The sequence below is a fragment of the Phascolarctos cinereus genome, unplaced genomic scaffold (genome assembly GCF_003287225.1).
Source record: "Phascolarctos cinereus isolate Bilbo 61053 unplaced genomic scaffold, phaCin_HiC Scaffold_726;HRSCAF=1367, whole genome shotgun sequence".
In the NCBI taxonomy this organism is placed as follows: domain Eukaryota; kingdom Metazoa; phylum Chordata; class Mammalia; order Diprotodontia; family Phascolarctidae; genus Phascolarctos; species Phascolarctos cinereus.
Genome location: NW_027556098.1, coordinates 356,559,225 through 356,578,233, shown reverse-complemented (window position 1 = coordinate 356,578,233; position 19,009 = coordinate 356,559,225). Strand labels below are relative to the sequence as shown.

The 19,009-nt window shown below is 41.9% G+C and overlaps 1 protein-coding gene across 1 annotated transcript; it reads left to right on the top strand.

Annotated features, from left to right (window-relative positions):
- The first annotated feature begins 983 nt into the window (after nucleotides 1-983).
- TMEM35B (transmembrane protein 35B) lies at nucleotides 984-19,009 on the top strand. The gene is made up of 3 exons (XM_020983709.2): nucleotides 984-1,191; nucleotides 13,184-13,367; nucleotides 17,128-19,009. Exons 1-3 carry the CDS (start codon nucleotides 1,081-1,083, stop codon nucleotides 17,238-17,240), a joined length of 408 nt encoding a protein of 135 aa, XP_020839368.1. The 5' UTR covers nucleotides 984-1,080; the 3' UTR covers nucleotides 17,241-19,009.

Below are 19,009 nucleotides of genomic sequence, written 5' to 3'. Positions count from 1 at the left end.
ACAGAATGTGAGAGATGGGAGGGATCTTAGCTCATAGAAGGTCTGAGCTGAAAGGGTTCTTGAAACATAGAATGTCAGAGATGGAAGGGAGCTTAGAATACAGTATTTCTGAACTGGGAGGGCTTTCCAAACAAAGAATGTCAGAGCTGGGAGAGCCCTAAGAACACAGAAGTCAGAGACGGAAGGGGCCTTAGAACACAGTATGTCAGAGCTTGAAGGGAGCTTTAGAACACAGAATGTCAGAGATGGAGGGGGCCTTAGAACCTAGTATGTGAGAGCTGGGAGGGAGCCTTAGAATACAGAATGTAGAGATGGAGGTGGCCTTAGAAACCTAATATGTCAGAGCTGGAAGGGAGCTTTAGAACACAGAACGTCAGAAATGGAGGGGGCCTTAGAACCTAGTATGTGAGAGCTGGGAGGGAGCCTTAGACACAGAATGTAGAGATGGAAGGGCCCTTAAACCACAGAATGTCCGAGATGGGAGGTGCCTTAGAGCACAGAATGTCCAAGATGAAAGAGCTCTTAGAATGCTAGAGCAGAGAGAGAGGTCTTAGAACAGCTTGAAGGGCACTTAGAAATCATACGGTGCGGAATGGCGATGTGACTGGCCCGAGGTCACCTACGGGAAGATTATTTCGAATTTCCTTGGTCCCACCAAATACTCGCTGTCACTAGACCCTTTGGGATCTCTCTATGTCTGCTCAGGGCTGGGACGAGAGCTGGCTTCTTCCTCTTCTCTCCGTGGAGGGCACTGCTGGGCAGCAGTTTGGAAGCGGGGCGCCTCTGGTCCCAGACTTGGCCACTGAGGTCCTGGTTTCTTCCCCTGTGAAATGGGGACAGGGACGGCCCTCTTTCCTTCCTCTTCTTCAATTTGGGCCCAGGGACTCAGACGCTACCGAATGCCCAGCGCCAGAAAGGGAAGCAAAGGGCGTGGCCCCGGCGCGGAGGCGGGGCCCTGGGGTGGGGGTGGGGGGTAGGAGGTGGGGGGATAGGGTGGGAGCAGGGCCGGGGGCGGAAGTCCCCCAGCTGGACTGGGATCGCTCCCTTATCTCGGGTAGCCCCGGGCTGGCGCGCGTGGCCATGGGGATCATATTGTGGGGTCTGCGTGTGCTGCTGGGGATCTTCTTCATGCTCACGGGGGTGATCAAGATCTCGGGGCATCACGTCCCGGCCCACGTGTACGCGCAGATGGTGAGCGGCGGGCGGAGGCCGGGGGCGGCTGCAGAAGGGCGGGGGCGGTGCGCGCGCGCGTGCCCACCGAGCGCTGGGTTTTGGCTTAGCTGCGCTATGCCGCGCCCCGGGGAACGGTTGGGGGTCTCCAGGCAGGAGACGGGCTCCTCCGCATCCCCTTACTCTATTGCAGAGAGGCATCCTTGGCTACCTTGGCAGCCCTCCGAGCCTGTGCCCGCGTGGAAGCTTTAGCTATTACGGGATCTGCCAATTTCAGTGGGCGAAAATAACCCAGGTCTGGGTGTGATGACCGAGAGGGGAGAGAAAGGAGTCAGATGATGGGGTAGACGAGGCCAGGGCCACTGTCGCTCCTTCCAGGTGGTAGGTGGAGCTGTGCTTCCAGAGACCGAAGGGTGCCTGGGCAATTCAAATTACTTGGATCTTTGCCTGCGGACACTCAAAGAGAGGAGGAATTATAGGATCATAGATTGGGAGTTGGAAGGGATCTCAGAGAGCATTCCCCCTCTCCTCCTTTTACAGATGAGAAAACAGAAGCTCAGTGACATCCCACCTGAGGTCACAATGGAGCCAGGATTTTTTAACTCAGGTCCGATTACTTGGAGTGAATGTTTTGTACCTTTGCAAGCCCACAGAGCCCAAGACTGTCAGAAGCAGAAGAAATTCTAGAGTTAGTGAGTCCAATCTAGGTGGCACGGTGGATAAAGCAGTGGGCTTGGAGTCAGGAAGATTTGAGTTCAAGTGTGGTCTCCAGCGCTAGCCGTGTGACCCTGGACAAGTGTCTTTGCCTTAGTGTTGTTACTTCACCTTGTAAAATGGGGATAATAAATAGCACGGGGTTGTCATAAGGATCAAATGAGATAATGTTTGTGAAGCTCTTTGCCAACCTAAATATAGCTATTGAAATGCTAATTATTATTATTATTCATTTTACAGTTGGGGATACTGACACTCTGAGTTGGGAGTTGGCTTGCTCAGTGACAGCTCTATAGTCCTTACCTAATAGGGGCCCTTGGTCTTAAAGGCAGGTATAGGCACCTTGGGTCAGATTTGAACAAATGACAGTAATGGATTTATCCAGCTTCCTGGGGGCCTGTGGGGTGGAGGTAGGATGTTTGATGGTAAAGGAAAAGGTGATAATCTCTGCTCTCTTCCCTTCTTCCCCAAGACCCCTCAGCTGGGGAGCAAAGTCTGAATTCTGTGGCATCCCTTTCCCCCTAGCCTCCTTGCTATTTGCCATATAATATCATTCTTTGTCTTTGCACAGGCTTCCCCCCTCCTACCAATTCCTTCAATACTCTATGGACTCACTTCTGCCTCTTAGAATCCCTAATTCCCTTTAAGACTTAGCTCTAATGCCATCATTTACAGGAGATCTTCCCCCTCCCCATCTCTTGTTAGTGCTTTCCTTTAATTTTAAATTATTTTGTACTTACTTACTATATGTTTGGAGTCAACTTACCTGTGACCATGTTGTCCTTCCTCCCTGCCCCTGCCCTGGTAGACTGTAGGATCCTTGAGGGCAGGAACCAGCTCTCTTCAAGATCTTTGTGTCTATCCCAGCGCCTGTCTTAAGCCTTTAATAAATTCTGGAGTGAATTCCCTCAAGTCCCTTGGCTTATGGGTGTTGGGATGGGGGTGAAGGTGGAGTTCACTGTGGTCCGATGGCTGATTTTAGTGATGGAAAAGCCCACACTTTGAGTGGGGATGTACTCCCGCTTCTCTTCAGGGTCCTGGCCCTGTCTTACTCCAGTGATGTTGAAAATAACTCCTTGCTTAGCCCTTTACATAACTTCCAGGGTGTATTTATGATCCTCATAACACCTCTGTAGAATAGAGTTATTAATCCATATTTGAGAGGTGAGGTAATGGGCAATTTCCTTTATTTCTCACTGCCTCCTGGGTTACATCATGAATTAAGCTTGGGATTAGAACCCATTTTTCTTGGCTTCCTGTTTAGGTACCACACTGCTTCCAGGGGACTCCTCACAGCAAGGGGGGTTTGTTCTCCTGTTCTTCAGAAGATCTTGGAAAGGTCACTCCTGCCATGTTCCTTGGTGGGGAGTTTGGGGAGGGGAGGTAAAGATTACCTTTCCCTCTCCTTGCTACCTGATCACGTGGGCCCTGACCTTCCTTTCTTGGCTTTGTTTAGGAGAGGATGTGGTAGCTGGGCAGTCCAGGGAGTGTGGAAGGGCTGGCAGGACTGAGGGTAGTCCAGAACAGGTAGTGTTGGCAGCAGAGTTTAGCCAAGATGGGTCAGGGGCCGTGGTACTTGTTCCTTAGCAGAGGAAGGAGGGGTGTAGTGGAAGGGAGTGACAGAGGAAGGGGGTGGGAGCAGTTGTGCATGGAATTGGTCATTAGACTTCAGATATTCATGGCATCTCCTGCATTAGTATCAGGTGCCAGCTCAGGAGGCTTACTGGAGACCTCTGTTTTTAAAAAGACCTAAATTTCTTAGGAGGAGGGGCTAATGATGAGGGGATGATGGTGAGGTATTCAAGGGTTGGTAAGAATATGTTAGGTCACCTCAAACTTCTAACCTATCCTACCCCGAACTATGTTGAAATATCCTCATCCTCTATCTGGCAAATATTAGCCAGTATTTATGGCAGACTTGTCTGAGATTATTTGCATGAAAGAAGCCCTGGACTGGGAGTCATGAGAACTGGTTCTAGCCACTAGCTCTGCCAATAACTCCATTTTTGACCTTGGGCATGGAATTTTGGGAGCTTAGAGGCAACTTTAATACAGTGATTTTTAAAGTATGGACAATGGACCCTAGCAGGAGTCCCCAAGACCCTTTCAGGGTGTCCATGAAGTCAAAGCTATTTTCCTAATGGTAAGATGTTTTATTTCTCATATAGTAAGTATCTCATATGGTAAATATGTAGATATAACCTATATAAACAAAAGCTCTTTGAATTCCTCAGTAATTTTTAAGAGCATGAAGGGGTCCTGAGACCTGAAAGTTTGAGAACCCCTATTTTAATACAAGCCCTCTCTGGGGAATTAATTTTTCTTTTAATTTTTTCCATCTGTTAATATTCTTTCCTTCTTGAAATTACCCTGTATTTCTTGGTATTTTGTTTTCTGGAGAGGCATGGTGGCTATTGTAGTGAACCTGAGGTCGGGAAGAACTTGGTCCAAAATCCACCTCTGACACTTAACAGCTGTGTGACCTCTCTAGGCTTCAGATTCCACATCTGTAAAATGGAGGCAATGAGACTTGTAGGACTTACTTCACAGGGTTGTTGTGAAAGCTGAAATGAGATCATGCACATAAAGTGATTAGTAAACTTTATGTAAATGTCAGTTATTATTATTTACTTCCTGCTCCTGTTCTATGGGTATACTCCAGGGCTCTCTCCTGGGCCCTCTTCTCTTCTGAGTGTTGTCTCTTGGTGATCCCATCAGCTCCCATGGTTTTAGCTCATAGATCTATGCAGATAACTCCCTGGTCTACCCATCCAGCCCTTATCTCTTTCCTGAGCTCCAGCCCTGCATCTCCTTTGATATGTCCCATAGGTATCTTAAACTCAACATGTTCTAAACAGAACCACGAAATTTTTTTCTCTCTCAAACCTACCCCTCCTCCTGACTTTCTCATTTCTGCAGAGGACAGCACAAATCTAGTCCCCCAAATACACAGTCCACAAAAAACAACACTCTTAACTCTTTATGCTTATTTAAATAACACTACCCCCCACCCCTACCCACAGTTGATAAGCTGTGAAATCTTGTGGATTTTATCTCCTCTCTACTAACACCACCACCACCCTGGTTCATGCCCTCATCATCTCTATGTGGATGATTGCAACAGTCTCCTCATTTTTCTCCCTACATCCAGCCTATCCACTCTCATCTTTATGGCTGCAAGTTGATATTCGTAATGATAGCAGCAGTAGCTGGCATTCATGTCGTGCTTTTGGATTTGCAAAGCACTTTACAAATCTATCTCATTTGGTCCTCACAACAGCCCTGGAAAGGTAGCTGCTATTATTATCCCCATTTTACAGATGAGGAAACTGAGGCAGGCCATTTTATTCCCCTGCTTAAGCTTCTGAGGCAGAGCCATTCTCCTGTGAATGTTTCGATCAAAGATTATGAATACACAGTTTTTCAAATGTAGAAATCCAAGCTATCAACAACCATGTGGGAAAAAACGCTCTATAACATTAATGAAAACTTTGAGGTTCTGCCCATCAGATTGACAAAGGTGACAGAAAAGGGAAATGATGATTGCTGGAGAGACTGTGGAAAAACAGGCACACTATCGCATTGCTGGTGGAGCTGTGAATTGGTTCAGCTGTTCTGGAAAAAAGTTTGGAACTCTGCCCCCAAAGATACTAAACTATGCATAAATCATTTGTCCCAGTGATAGCACCGCAAGGCCTGTATTCCAAGGAGATTAAAAAAAAAAGAAAAGGGGCCTATATTTTAAAATATTTGTGGAATTTTTATAGTGCATGTCTATATTTCCTCCTGGCCCTCTTTGTTCTTTTTTTTTTTGTGCATTTTAAAAAGGTATCCCAGTCACCTTCTTTTCTTTGTTGTTGTTTTTTTCTTTTTTTTTTTTTTGGCAACCCTACCTATGGCTCTCTTCTCCCTCCTACCACCCCTCCCCTATTTAAAAAGAAAAAGAAAACTCTGGTAACAAATGTGCAAAACAAATTCCTATACTGGCTATGTCCAAAAATATATGCTTTATTCTGCACCTTGAGTTCATTATCTCTCCTTCAGGATGTGAGTAGCTGGCTTTATCACTGGTCTTCTATAATCCTGGTTAGTCATTGCATCCATCAGAATTCTTAAGTCTTTCAAAGTTGTTTTTCTTTACGCTGTTATTATTAAATAAATTGTTGTCCTAATTCTGCTCACTCCACTTCATTGGTTTATTCTCTGAAACCATCCCTTTCAACATTTCTTATAGTGTAATATTTCATTACATTCATATACCATCACTGGTTCAACCATTCCTAAATTGCTGGGTATTTCCATTTCTTAGCCACTATAAAAATTCCATAAATATTTTAAAATATAGGCCCCTTTCTTCTTTTTTTGATGCTCCCTCCAAGATGAATCCTGAAGAGGTCAAAGAATATTTTTATGAAGACCTAGAGACCCTCATCATCAATGTGCTGAAAGAGGACAAGCTTATAATTCTGCGTGACTTTAGAGTAGGCACAGACTACCAGACATGGCAGAGAGTCCTTGGGAAGAATGGAACAACAGCAGTGGTCACTTACTACTGAAGACCAGTGCATCTCATGACCCTCTCATCACTAACACTGTCTTCCATTTACCTAAATGCAATAAAACTTCATGGATGCGTTCTTGAGGCAAACATTGACATTTAATAGACTATGTCCTTGTAAGGAGAAGAGACAGAGAGAATATAAGAGTTATGAAGGTGATGTGTGGCACAGATTGCTGGGCTGCTCAGACCTATCCTCTTCAAGCTAAATATTTGCTTTCAACAAAAGCAGCAGCCCCAAGGCAAGATGACTACCAGAAGACTTAATGTTAACAGATTACAGTGCTTCAGCAGTTCATTGCTAACCTGGAGGGAAAGCTGAACCAGCACGAATTTGGCAATAGTAGAGCAAAAAAGGAGTGGGCAGCTTTCAGAGATTTGGTGTATAGCACTGTTATTTACTCCTCTGGGCCACAACACTTCCAAACATCAAGATTGGTTTGGTGAAAATGATGGGGAAATTCAGAAGCTGCTAAATGAAAAATGAGAACTCCACAGGGTTTTATCAGCAGGATAGTTCACCCATTTCTGAGAAGGCAGTGTTTAATTTCATCAAAAGTAAAATGCAAGTGAAACTTAGAGAGATGCAGGATTCTTGGCTCAGTAAGAAGCCAGATGAAATTCAGTTTTACCCTGACAGTAACAACCCAAAGTGCTTTTATAATGCTCTGAAAGCTATTCATGGGCCAAAGACCTTTGGTGCATCTCAACTGATGTTGATGATGCTGATGGAGTCACATTGATTAAGGATAAGGATAGATAGATAGAGCTGGATAGATAAATACTTTCACAATGTCCTGAACAGACCACCAGCAATCAATGCTGAAGCCATTGGCCATGTACCACAGGTTGAAGTCAGTCCCTCTCTAGCTGAACTTCCAACTGAAGAAGAGGTTTGGAATACCATTAGGCTCCTCTTATGCCTGGTGCTGATTCCAATCCAGCTGAGATTTACAAGGTGAGGAGTCCATTTTGTATACAAAAGTTGACTGAAATTTTCTGGGTTACATGGCAAGAGGAGGTTATTCCCTAGAGTTCAAGGATGCTTCCATTATCCATCTCTATAAAGGAAAAAGAAATAGATTGTCCTGTTATAATCAGAGGGGGAGGGGTCTTCTATCTTAGTTATTGCTGTCAAGATTCTTGCTGGAGTCCTCCTTAATAGGGTTATTCTTCACCTGGAAGATGGTCATCTACCTGAGAGCCAGTGTGGCTTCAGAAAGGGCCAAGGAATGGTTGACATGGTGTTTGCTGCCAAACAACTCCAGGAGAAATGTCAGGAGCAGAACAGAGATCTGTATACAATGTTTGTCGATCTGACTAAGGCCTTTGATACTGTCAGTCATGAAGGCTTGTGGAAAATCATGGCAAAATTTGGTTGCCTGGAGAAATTTATCAGTATTTTATGTCAGTTTCAGGTTGGCATGCTTGCATGGGTTCTGGATAATGGACAATGCTCTCCTGCTTTCTCAGTCACCAGTGGAATGAAGCTGAGCCACCTAGCTATCTGCAATACTGCTATAAAGCCGTAACCCAAAGAAATAAAAAAAGGAAAAAGACCTATATATAAAATGGTATTTATAGCACCCCTTTTGTAGTGGCAAAGAACATCAGTTCAGAAATATCTGAACAAATAATGGTATGTAAATGTAATAGAATTAGATTGTGTTGTAAGAAATGAAGAAAGATGGTTTCAGAGAAGCTTGAGAAGACTTGTATGAATTGATGTAAAGTAAAGTGAGCAGGACCAGGCTAACAATTTACATAGTAACTTCAGCATTATAAAACTGAACAGTTTTGAAAGACTTAAGAACTCTGGTGAACACAGTGATCAACCATGATTCCAGATCAGTGATGCTTCCCACCTCCTGACAGAGACGGACTCTGGGTGCAGAATGAGACATATGTTTTTGGACATGGTCAGTGTGGGAATTTATTTTGCCTATGTATATTTGTTAAAAGAATTTTTCTTTTTCCTTCAACTTGGGAGTGAGGGAAGTAAATAGAAGGAAGGAAAAAAAAATACTTCAGAAGTTTAAAAAAAAAAGAAAAGAAACTCCTGGCACTTTTCAAGGCTTAGCTCAAGTGTCAGCTCCTTAAAGAGAACTTTCCTGCTTCCCCCAGTTATTATATTCCCCCCAAATACATTCATTGCACATTTTTTATTTATTTCTCTGGAAACTGTGAACATGTTGTTCTCCCCTTTACCCCCAGAATATCAACTCCTTGATGGCAGGGACTATTTATGTCATTGTATCCCCTTGTATTTAGTAGGTGCTTTGTTTATTGAATTGAATGGGGAGGTTATACTAGACGGTCTCTTAAGGTTCCCTTTGACTTTTTCATTCTATACACTTACAGTGTGCATGGCATGGTCCCATGGCTGCCCAAAGTGTTTTTTTTTTCCCCCCTGGGGTCAGCCAGGTGGCGTAGTGGTTAAAGTGATGGGTCTGGAGTCAGGAAGATAGGAGTTCAAATCCAGCTTCAGACTCATTAGTTTTACAGTCAAGGGCAGGTCACTTGACCTCTATTTCCCTCAGTTTCCTCATCTGTAAAATGAGGATAATAATAGCCTCTACCTCCCACGGTTGTTGTGAGGATCAAATGAGATAATAATTGCAAAGCACTTAGCATAGTACCTGGCACACAGTAAGCACTATATAGATATTAGCTCTTATTCTTCCTCCTCCTCCTCTTCCTCCTCCTCCTCTTCCTCCTCCTCCTCCTCCTCCTTCTTCTTGCTAGGCAGTTAGATGGTACAGTGGATAGAGTGCTGGATTTGGAGTCAGGAAGATCTGGGTTCAAATCCAGTGTCAGACACTTATTAACTGTGTGCTTCTGAGCAAATCACTTAACCTCTCTCTCTCTCTCTCTCTCTCTCTCTCTCTCTCTCTCTCTCTCTCTCTCTCTCTCTCAGTTTCCTCATTTTCCTATCTGCCTCAGTTTTCCTTATCATAAAACGGGGCTAATAATAGCTACCTCCCAGGGTTTTTGTGAGGACCAAATGGGATGATGTATATAATGAGCTTTGCGAACCTTTATCCTATTATGTTAGTTGTAATCCTAAGATTGCACTTATTATTAGCTATAATCATCATGAAACTTTATCCATTGATGCTGTGTTGGCCAGTATCCAGTGAGTACTACATACTACACCAGCCTGCTCTCTGCCTTGGTAATTTCATAGGCTGAATGCAGACCCAACTAGAAAGAATTCCCTAATGGCAGGGCAACTGAAGGGCTCTATCCTCAGCCCTGTGCTAGCATTGGTAGATAAGGACAGGGGTGACATAGTTAACCATATCTACAGATGTCATGAAGCTTGATGGGAGAGCTAACCTTTTGAGTTGTACAATTGAGATCCAAAAAGACCTTGAAAGGCTTGAACTAAGGGGATAAAATTTAATAGTAATGCAAAATCTGGTACTTGTATTTTTAAAAAATCAATTTAAAACAAAGTCAATGCAACCAAGATTAGAAGGGAAGCAGAAAGCTGGGAAACAATTTTTATAACCAGTGTCTCTGATAAAGGCCTCATTTCTAAAATATATAGAGAACTGAGTCAAATTTATAAGAATAAAAGTCATTCCCCAATTGATAAGTGGTCAAAGGATATGAACAGGCAGTTTTCAGATGAAGAAATTGAACCATTTATAGTCATATGAAAAAATGCTCTAAATCACTATTGATCAGAGAAATGCAAATCAAAATAACTCTGAGGTACCACATCACACCTATCAGATTGGCTAACATGACAAAACGGGAAAATGATAAATGTTGGAGAAGATGTGGGAAAATTGGAGTACTAATGCATTGTAGATGGAGTTGTGAACTGATCCCAATCATTCTGGAGAGCAATTTGGGACTGTGCACAAAGGGCTATAAAACTGTGCATACTCTTTGACTCAGCAGTACCACTTCTAGGTCTGTATCCCAAAGAGATCAGAAAAAAGGGAATAGGACCTAATTGTACAAAAATATTTATAGCAGCTCTTTCTGTGGTGGAAAAGAATTGGAAATTGAGGGGTGTGTCCATCAATTGAGGAATGGCTGAACAAGTTGTGGTATATGAATGTAATGGAATATTATGGTTCCATAAGAAATGATGAGCAGGAAGACTTCAGAAAAACCTGGAAAGACTTACATGAACTGATGCTGAGTGAAGTGAGCAGAACCAGGAGAACATTGTACACAGTAACAGCCATGTTGTGCGATGACTAATATTGATAAACGTAACCCTTCTCAGCAATACAAGGATCTAAGACAACTCCAAGACTCATGATGGAAAATGCTATCCACATCCAGAAAAAGAACTATGGAATCTGAATGCAGATTGACGCATACTATTTGCTCTCTCTCTCTCTCATAGTTCCTCTCGTTGGTTCTAATTCTTCGTTACAACATGATTAATGTGAAAATATGTTTACTATGAATGTATATGTAGAGCTTATATCAGATTACATGCCGTCTTGGGGATGGGGAAGGGGAGGAAAGAGGAGTAAATTTAGAACTCAAAATCTTATGGAAGTGAATGTTGAAAACTAAAAATAAATTAATTTACAAAAGTCAACTGAACAAGTGTAGGGTAGGGGGGATCTGGCTTAATTAGGAAATGAATATGAAGCAGACCTGAGGCTTTTAGTTGAAGTGTAAGCTCCACATAAGTCAATAAGGTGACATGGTGGTCAAAAAATAACTATTAAATTTTTTTTTTGCCTATACTTGTGATTTCTTTGATGTAGGAAATTCCCAAAGAGGAAACTCCCTAGCCAATTCAAATCAGCAATAATTCCATAATCTGTCTCTAATTTTACAGTTCTACTATATTAGAGAGAGTTGCTTGGGGTGCTGAATGGTTGAGTGACTTGTTTACAGTCACATAGCCATTGTAAATCAGAAGTAGGGCTTGAAATCTAACTCAAAGTTCAGCTCTACAGACTTATTGAAACTTTGGTTAATAATGATAGCTAGCATTTATATAGCACCTACTATGTATCAGGCACAGTGCCAAGCACTTTTCAAATATCATCGTATTTGATCTTCACTACAACCCTGGGAGGTAGGTGTTATTATTATCCTCATTTTACAGCTGGGGAAACTGAGGTCAAGTGACTTGCCCAAGGTCACACAGTAAGTGTCTGAGGAAGGATTTGAACTTGAGTCTCCCTGACTCCAATGTTAGTTCTACTTATTGGATTTTTGGCTGTATTTAGAGGCATAGTTGAGGGAGGTGACAGTCCTGCTGTCCATTGCTCTGATCAGACCACATCTCAAGTATTGTGTTCAATTATGAGTGTCCTGTTTTAGGAGGGGCTTTTGACAAATAAGAGTTTATGTAGAGGAGGGAACCCTGGAGAGGCCTGATGAATGTGTCCTATGAGAATCAATTGAATGAACTGGAGAAGAGAAGGATGAGAGAGGAATAAGGGAAAAAAATCATGGGTTCTAGCTCAATGAAGGGGGACATGACAGCTGCCTTCAGGTATTAAGAGAACTGTGGTGGGCATGAGATTTGACTTGTCTTCGCTGATAGAATGGAAGTCCTTTGAAGGCAGAGACCGTTCCTTTTTTTTTCTTTTCTTTTTTTTGCTTTCCAACTTCAGTGTTTAGCACAGTGCCTGGTCTATAGTAAGTATTTGTTGATTGATTGATTGATTCCTATGCTCGGCTCCACGGGGCGGAACTCGAAGAAAAAGGAGCAAGTCTGGGAGAAAGGGAGATTTCGGTTTCAGATAAAATAACACTTTTAAACAATCGCCTTCAAACAGCTGTCCAGCAGTGGAACAGGCTGTCTCCGGAGTCATACTTTCCTCCAGCGTCCCTGGAGATGTTTGAGCAGATGCTGGATATTGTGTTGGAAAGACGGTAAAGAGAATTCCTACTCAGGTAGGAGTTGAGCTACAGGTCCTCTGAGGTCCCCTCCAACTGTGATGCTAAATAGAAGCAGATGACCAATTCAGAACCCAACTGGAATACATATTGGCTTTTTTTTCTTTATTTTTTTGCTAGGTTTGCTAGTGGGGTTAAGTGACTTGCCCAGGGTCACACAGCTAGTAAGTGTTATGTGTCTGAGGTCACATTTGAACTCAGGTCCTCCTGACTCCAGGGCTGGTGCTCTACCCAGTGCATCACCTCGCTGCTCCCGGAATACATATTGTAAACCTTAAATTGCTAAGTAAATGTGAGAAAAAGCAATAATAGTAGTTTTTGGCACAAATGTTTCAGTGTCAGAAATGGGTATGGTTTAATCAGTGGAAATGATTTTTAAAAAGGTGAATTACTATGTACTTTGCTGTTGCACCCTAGGGTCTATAAGACTTTTAAAGCCATCTGACTTGTAATTGAAAAACCTTCTATGTGTTGTCTCCCTTAACCTCCAGTTAGAACGTGAGCTTCTTGAGGCCAGGTTCTATCTTGTTTTTCTATTTATATCCCCAGTGCTTAGCATAGTGCTTTTTTGTTCATTCATTCATTAATCCATTCATTCATTCATCCATCCATCCATCCATCCATCCATCCATCCATCGATCCATTCATTCATTCATTCATTCATCCCTGTAGCACATTTTCACAGGTAGAAAAGGCACTCAGAAAACAGAGACATGGAGGGCTTTTTCCTTTCTTCCCCTCTCAGTATCCCATCCATGGCAAACAATGTAGATAGACTCCCAGAATTCTCTTAGCAGCCGGGGCTCAGTATATCCTCATTGACTATTCTTGGCCATTCCTTGTCTTTTCTAGAAAGTCCAGATGTTGAAGTTTGCTGGGGTGTTACCATTGAAGGCCCTGGTGGACCACAATACAGATCCTGAGAACCTTCTCATTATATTGGGCTGGGTGGAACTTGTGGCTGGTTTCCTATTGGTCATGGGACCCCCCTTACTACAGGAGTTTGGTGGCATTTTGCTCAGCCTGCTTATGATAGGTAAGCTGGGGCCAGGGCTGAAGTTTGGTTGGGGCTGTGGCCCAGGGCTGGGGCTAAGTGATGGGTACTGGGCCCTTCTTCCTCCTTCCCATTTTGTTCTTCTCCCCAGGGTCGGAAACCTGTCGTTTTTGAGAACCTGGGAAAGGGATGTGTGTGTGTGTGTGTGTGTGTGTGTGTGTGTGTGTTTTCCCTTAGCCTTTGGAGTGACCCTTCCTGTCTCCCCTACTCTAAGCCCTCTAGGGTTTAGGTCAGGAGTTCTTAACTTGGAGTTTATGAACTTGTTTGTTTACATATTCTGATAACTGTACTTCAATAAAATTTGTTTCCTTTGTAATCCTATATATTTTAAACATGGAAAAATATTATTCTGAGAAGGGTTCCATAGGCTTCACCAGACTGTCCAAGGGGTCAAGGATAAATGGTTAAGAAGCCCAGGTCTATGTGGAGGGTCCTGGGCTTCATATAAGTTACAGATATGGCTACATTTATCTTTTCCTTTGTTCTCCCCACCCCATTGTTTATTTATTTATTTTAAACATTCATTTACAATTTTGTTTTGAGTTTCGAATTCTCTCCCTCCCTCTTGCCTCTCCTCTACCCATTGAGAAGGCAAGTAGTAATATTATATCAATTATTATATTATATTATATTAATTATATTATATTATATTATATTAATTATATTATATTATATTATATTATATTATATTATATTATATTATATTATATTATATTATATTATATTATATTATATTATATTATATTATATTATTATATTATATTATTTATATTATATTAATTTATTATATTATATTATATTATATTATATTATATTATATTATATTATATTATATATCATATCATATCATATCACATCACATCACATCACATCACATCACATCACATCACATCATATCATATCATATCATATCATATCATATTGTATCATATCATATCATATTATTATATTACATATCAATTATTATATCAATTACACAGCTTACATTTTTTTTTTAGCATAGGTATCGATAGGTTGGAAACTAGCCCCTCTGATACGGACCAGGTCTCCTGGCACTCCCAGTTCCTCCTTTGACCCTCCCACTTGCATGTATTTACTTGTCTACTTGTCTCCTGGCTGAGGAGGAAGAAGAACCAGGGATTTTTGTGACTCTCTTTTCCCACCCCAGACACTTAACCGTACTCCTCCTTGGTGCGTTTCTGGAGAGGCAGATCTGGTGGAGGGTAAAGATCACTGGACAGGGAGTCAGAAAACCTGGCTCTGTCTCTGAGTGGCTGGCTATGTGACCTTGGCCAAGTCTCTACCACTGTCCTCATGTTCATTATCTGTAAAATAGGGACAGTAGTCTCACTACTTCCTTCCCTGAGCTGTTATGAGACTCTAGGTAGATTATGAATATGACTTATAAATGTGAGCTATTGTTTCTGCACCTGAGGGCAGAGACTGTTATTTTGGCCTTTCTCTGTACCCCCCCTCCCAGTTGCTTATTAAAAATACTTGGCACAGGGCTTGTTGATTGAATTTTATGCACCAAAATTTTACCTGGCATTTCTCCCTTCCCCCCCCCCGAGAGGCATTCCATGTGTAGCAATATTTTTAAAGACAAAAAAAGGAAAAGAAAAAGAAGAGAAAAAAATCAGCAAAACTGATCAATACATTGAACAAATCTGGAAATATTTGCAACGTACCACACCTGTGGTTGTCCTACCTCTGCAAAGGGGTAAAGTGGGAATGTCTTCTCATATATCTTCTTCTTTGGAGCCATGCTTGTCCTTTATAATTTTGCATAAACGATGCAAAAAGTGAATTTGCACCATTCTCTTTTGGTTGCTTTTTGGTAATTCTTTTCATTTACGCTGTAGTGACCAGCTCTATTTACTTCTTTATGCATCTGTTCATATAGCTCTTCCCATGCTTCTCTGTATTCATCACATTTGTCATTTCTTATGGCGCAATAACATTCTATTACACTTATGTGCCAGAGTTTGTTTAGCTATTCCCCAATCGATGGACATCTACTTTATTTACGATACTTTGCTATTACAAAAAAAGTGCTGCGTTAAGAGATTTTAGACTTGTGTAGGGATACAATTAGATGCAAGGGCTTTCTTCTTATCAGTGACCCCCTTGGGCAAAGCCTAGTAGTGCAATTTCTGTATCAAAGGGTCAGGACATTTTAATTACTTTATTTGCCTTATTTCAAATTTGTTTATAAAGCGGATATATTTATTCACAGCTCCATCAACGTTGCACTAGTGGGCCTTTCTCTCCACAACCCCTCCAAGGTCAATTATTTACATCTTTTGTCAACTTTGCCAATTTGCAGGGTGTGAGGTGAAATCTCAGGATTGTTTTGATTTTCATTTCTCCTATTATTGGTAATTTGGAGAGCTCTTTCATATTGTTATTAATAGTTTATAATTCTTCTTTTCAGAACCATTTGTTCATACCCTTTGACCACTTATCTATTTGGGAACAGCTTTTGGTCTTACATACAGTATACATCTATTAAGTGTTTATGTATCTTGGATGCTAAACTTTATCAGAGAAATTTCATACAAAGATTTTTTTTCCCATTCTACCACTTTCTTTCTTATCCTAGATGTATTAATGTTATCTGTTTTCAAGCTTTTCAGTTTCAAGTAATCAAAGTTATCTGTTTTATCTTTTGTAATTATCTCTATCTCTTCTTTAGTTAAGAATACATCTCCTAGTTGTGAACTGGCACAACCACTCTGGAGAACAATTGAGAACTATGCCCAGAGGGCTATGAAACTGTGTACCCTTTGATCCAGCAACACTACTACTAGTTCTGTATCCCAAAGAGATCAGAGAAAATGGAATAGACCTAATTGCACAAAAATATTTATCACAGCTCTTTTTGTGGTGGCCAAGAATTGAAAATTGAGGAGATATCCATCAGTTGGGGAATGGCTGAACAAACTGTGGTATGTGATTGTGATGGAATGCTGTTGTGCTATAAGAATGATGAGTAGGATGGTTTCAGAAGAACTTGGAAAGACTTACATGAACTGATGCAAAGTGAAGTGAGCAGAACCAGGAGAACACTATACACAGTAACAGCAACATTATAATGATGATCAAGGGTGAAAGACTTAGCTACTCTGATCAAGACAATGATCCAAGACAATTCCAAAGGCCCCGTGACAAAAAATGCTATCCATTTCCAGAGAGGAGTGATGAACCCTGAGTGTGGACTAAAACACATTTTTTTCACTTGCTTTATTTTTCTTTCTTTTTTGTGTTTTTTTTTTGTTTTTGGCAACATGGCTACTATGGAATTATGTTTTGCATTCCTTCACATGTATAATTGATATCATGTTGCTTGCCCTCCCACTGAGTGGAGGAGGGGCAGGTAGGAGAGAGAGAATTTGGAACTCAGAATTTTAAAAAATGCATGTTAAAATTTTTTTTAAAAAGGTAATTGGGAAATATTTAATGAAGTAACTAAAAACATAATTTAAAAAAATACATCTACCCATAACTGTGAGAGGTATATGACCTGCTTGTCTTCTAATTTTTTATAGTATGATTTTTAATATTAAGGTCATGTGTACATTTAGAATGTATTGTAGAATATGGCACAGGGTGTTGATCTAAGCCTAATTTCTTCCAGGCTGCTTTCCAGTTTCTCAGCAGTCTTTTCCTAGGTAATTTATGTTTTCCAGTTTTTCAAATGCTGGCTTATTGAGTTCTGCCTTATTATTTTTTCCTTCTCCAGGTACAATCTACAGCTTGGTGCTGCTGAAGGAGTCTGTGGTTACATGTGCACCCTCAACCCTTTGCCTGGGAATCCTGCTTCTGCTCGTTACCCATATCTGCAATGTGTTCTGAACCAAGGCCAAGGCTGAGAGAAGAGTTGGAGAGGAAGTAGGGGAGTGGGGAGGGAGAGGTACAGGGTCATCATTGGGAGCTGGATGATCATGGAGAGGTGGGGATGGAAGCACCTCTGGCCTGGCAGTCTGACCTCCGTCTCATGTAGATTTGATGGCAAGGACACGTTTGGAACATGCAACAACGTAAGAGTGCAGCCTTGGGCCCTAAACTAGCTGATTCTGGGTTTGCTTTTTTCTTTCACTGTCCTGGGGACCAGTCCCCAGTGCATTCTCCCAGCTGTCTGTGGGAGAGCCTCCTCTGCCTTCTCTAGCTTGGGTTGCTTTCTACTCCTTCCCCCATCCACCTCTGTTTTTAAGGGCAAGTGTTTGCATATACATATTGGTTTCCCTCATTCTGAGTCTACTCAATATGAGGAAATTCAGCATTGGCAAAGCGGGGCACTGACTCACTTTAAAGAACTGAAAGCCTGCCACTTAAGGAATTCTCAAGCTTCCTTCCCATATGCCAAGAAGGGGAGTTTAATGGCAAAGTGTCATATTATGGCAAAACCCTACTAAAAACTCTTAAGTTTCCAATCAGAAGGGAGAAAATCAGGGAGCCTCAAGATGGAGAATGAAAACCATCATTGGGCTCAGAAGAGAGGAAATGGGCATCCAAAAAGAAGAAGGCGGGTGGGGTGCAAACAAGACAGAAGCAGGGAGATTCTCAAGCTGGAAAGGTGAATAATAAAGTGGCCCCCGCCTTAGCACACATAATGGGGTCTTTCCTCTACCAATGCAGATCTGGACTCCTGTAGGCCTTAGTAGGTGGGCTTAACCTTCACCGAATTTTAGAGTCAGAAGACGCTTCAGTGGCTATCCGGCCCAACCCCTCCTTGGAAAGGAATCTGCAGCATCCTTGACAGGTGGTCACTGAGCCTCCTTTTGAAGGAAAGACATGCTCAAGTGAAGGGAAGTCTACTACCTGCTGACTGACATAGCCTCTTCCACTTTGGGACAGGCCTTATCATTGGGAAGTTTTTCAGGGTAAATTTGCCCCTCTACAGTTTTTACCTGTTCCTTCTTCCATGTGATAGCTTTTCATATTCTTGAAGACAATTGACATGTCCTCCCTGAAACTTCTCTCCAGGCCAAGCATCTCCAGTTTCTTCAGCCCATCCTCAAATGGTCTGAACTGGAAGGCCCCTCAGCATCTTGGTAACCCTCTTTTGGATGCTCTCCAGATTTTGCTAAATGTAACTAGATTTTACTAAAATGGAACACTTTCCCGACTCCCCTGCAGAACTTAACACAGTACTCCAAATGTATTCAATCTTTGGTATGAGCAAACCCTACAGTGATGAGAAACTTAGAAGTTGGCTGGACCTTCCGGATCTCAGGTTCAGGTCTGCCTAGGATGTGGGATGTCAGTGACTACACACAGATAGCTATAACCTTTGATAAGTGCCTTAAGGAGGTGTAAAATTCATTGATGAAATGGTTTTTCAGCCAAAGCAGTAGACATCAGTGCCAATTTCTGTCTTGCCTTTACTCAGTTGTTTTTGAGGGGGAAGGATGGAGCCTTCCTTAAGGACAGGTCAATTATTATTATTATTTTTTAACCGTTTGCTCTCTACACACTGGTTTGGGTATGGCAGTACTGGGCAGGTTCCTCAGTTTTTTTGTTTGTTTGTTTGTTTTTTTGTGGGGTGGGGCATTGCAGGTGGAGCTCTTGCTTATAAGGACCAGTTCAATGTTCAATAAAAAACCTCTTGTTTGTTCTTACAA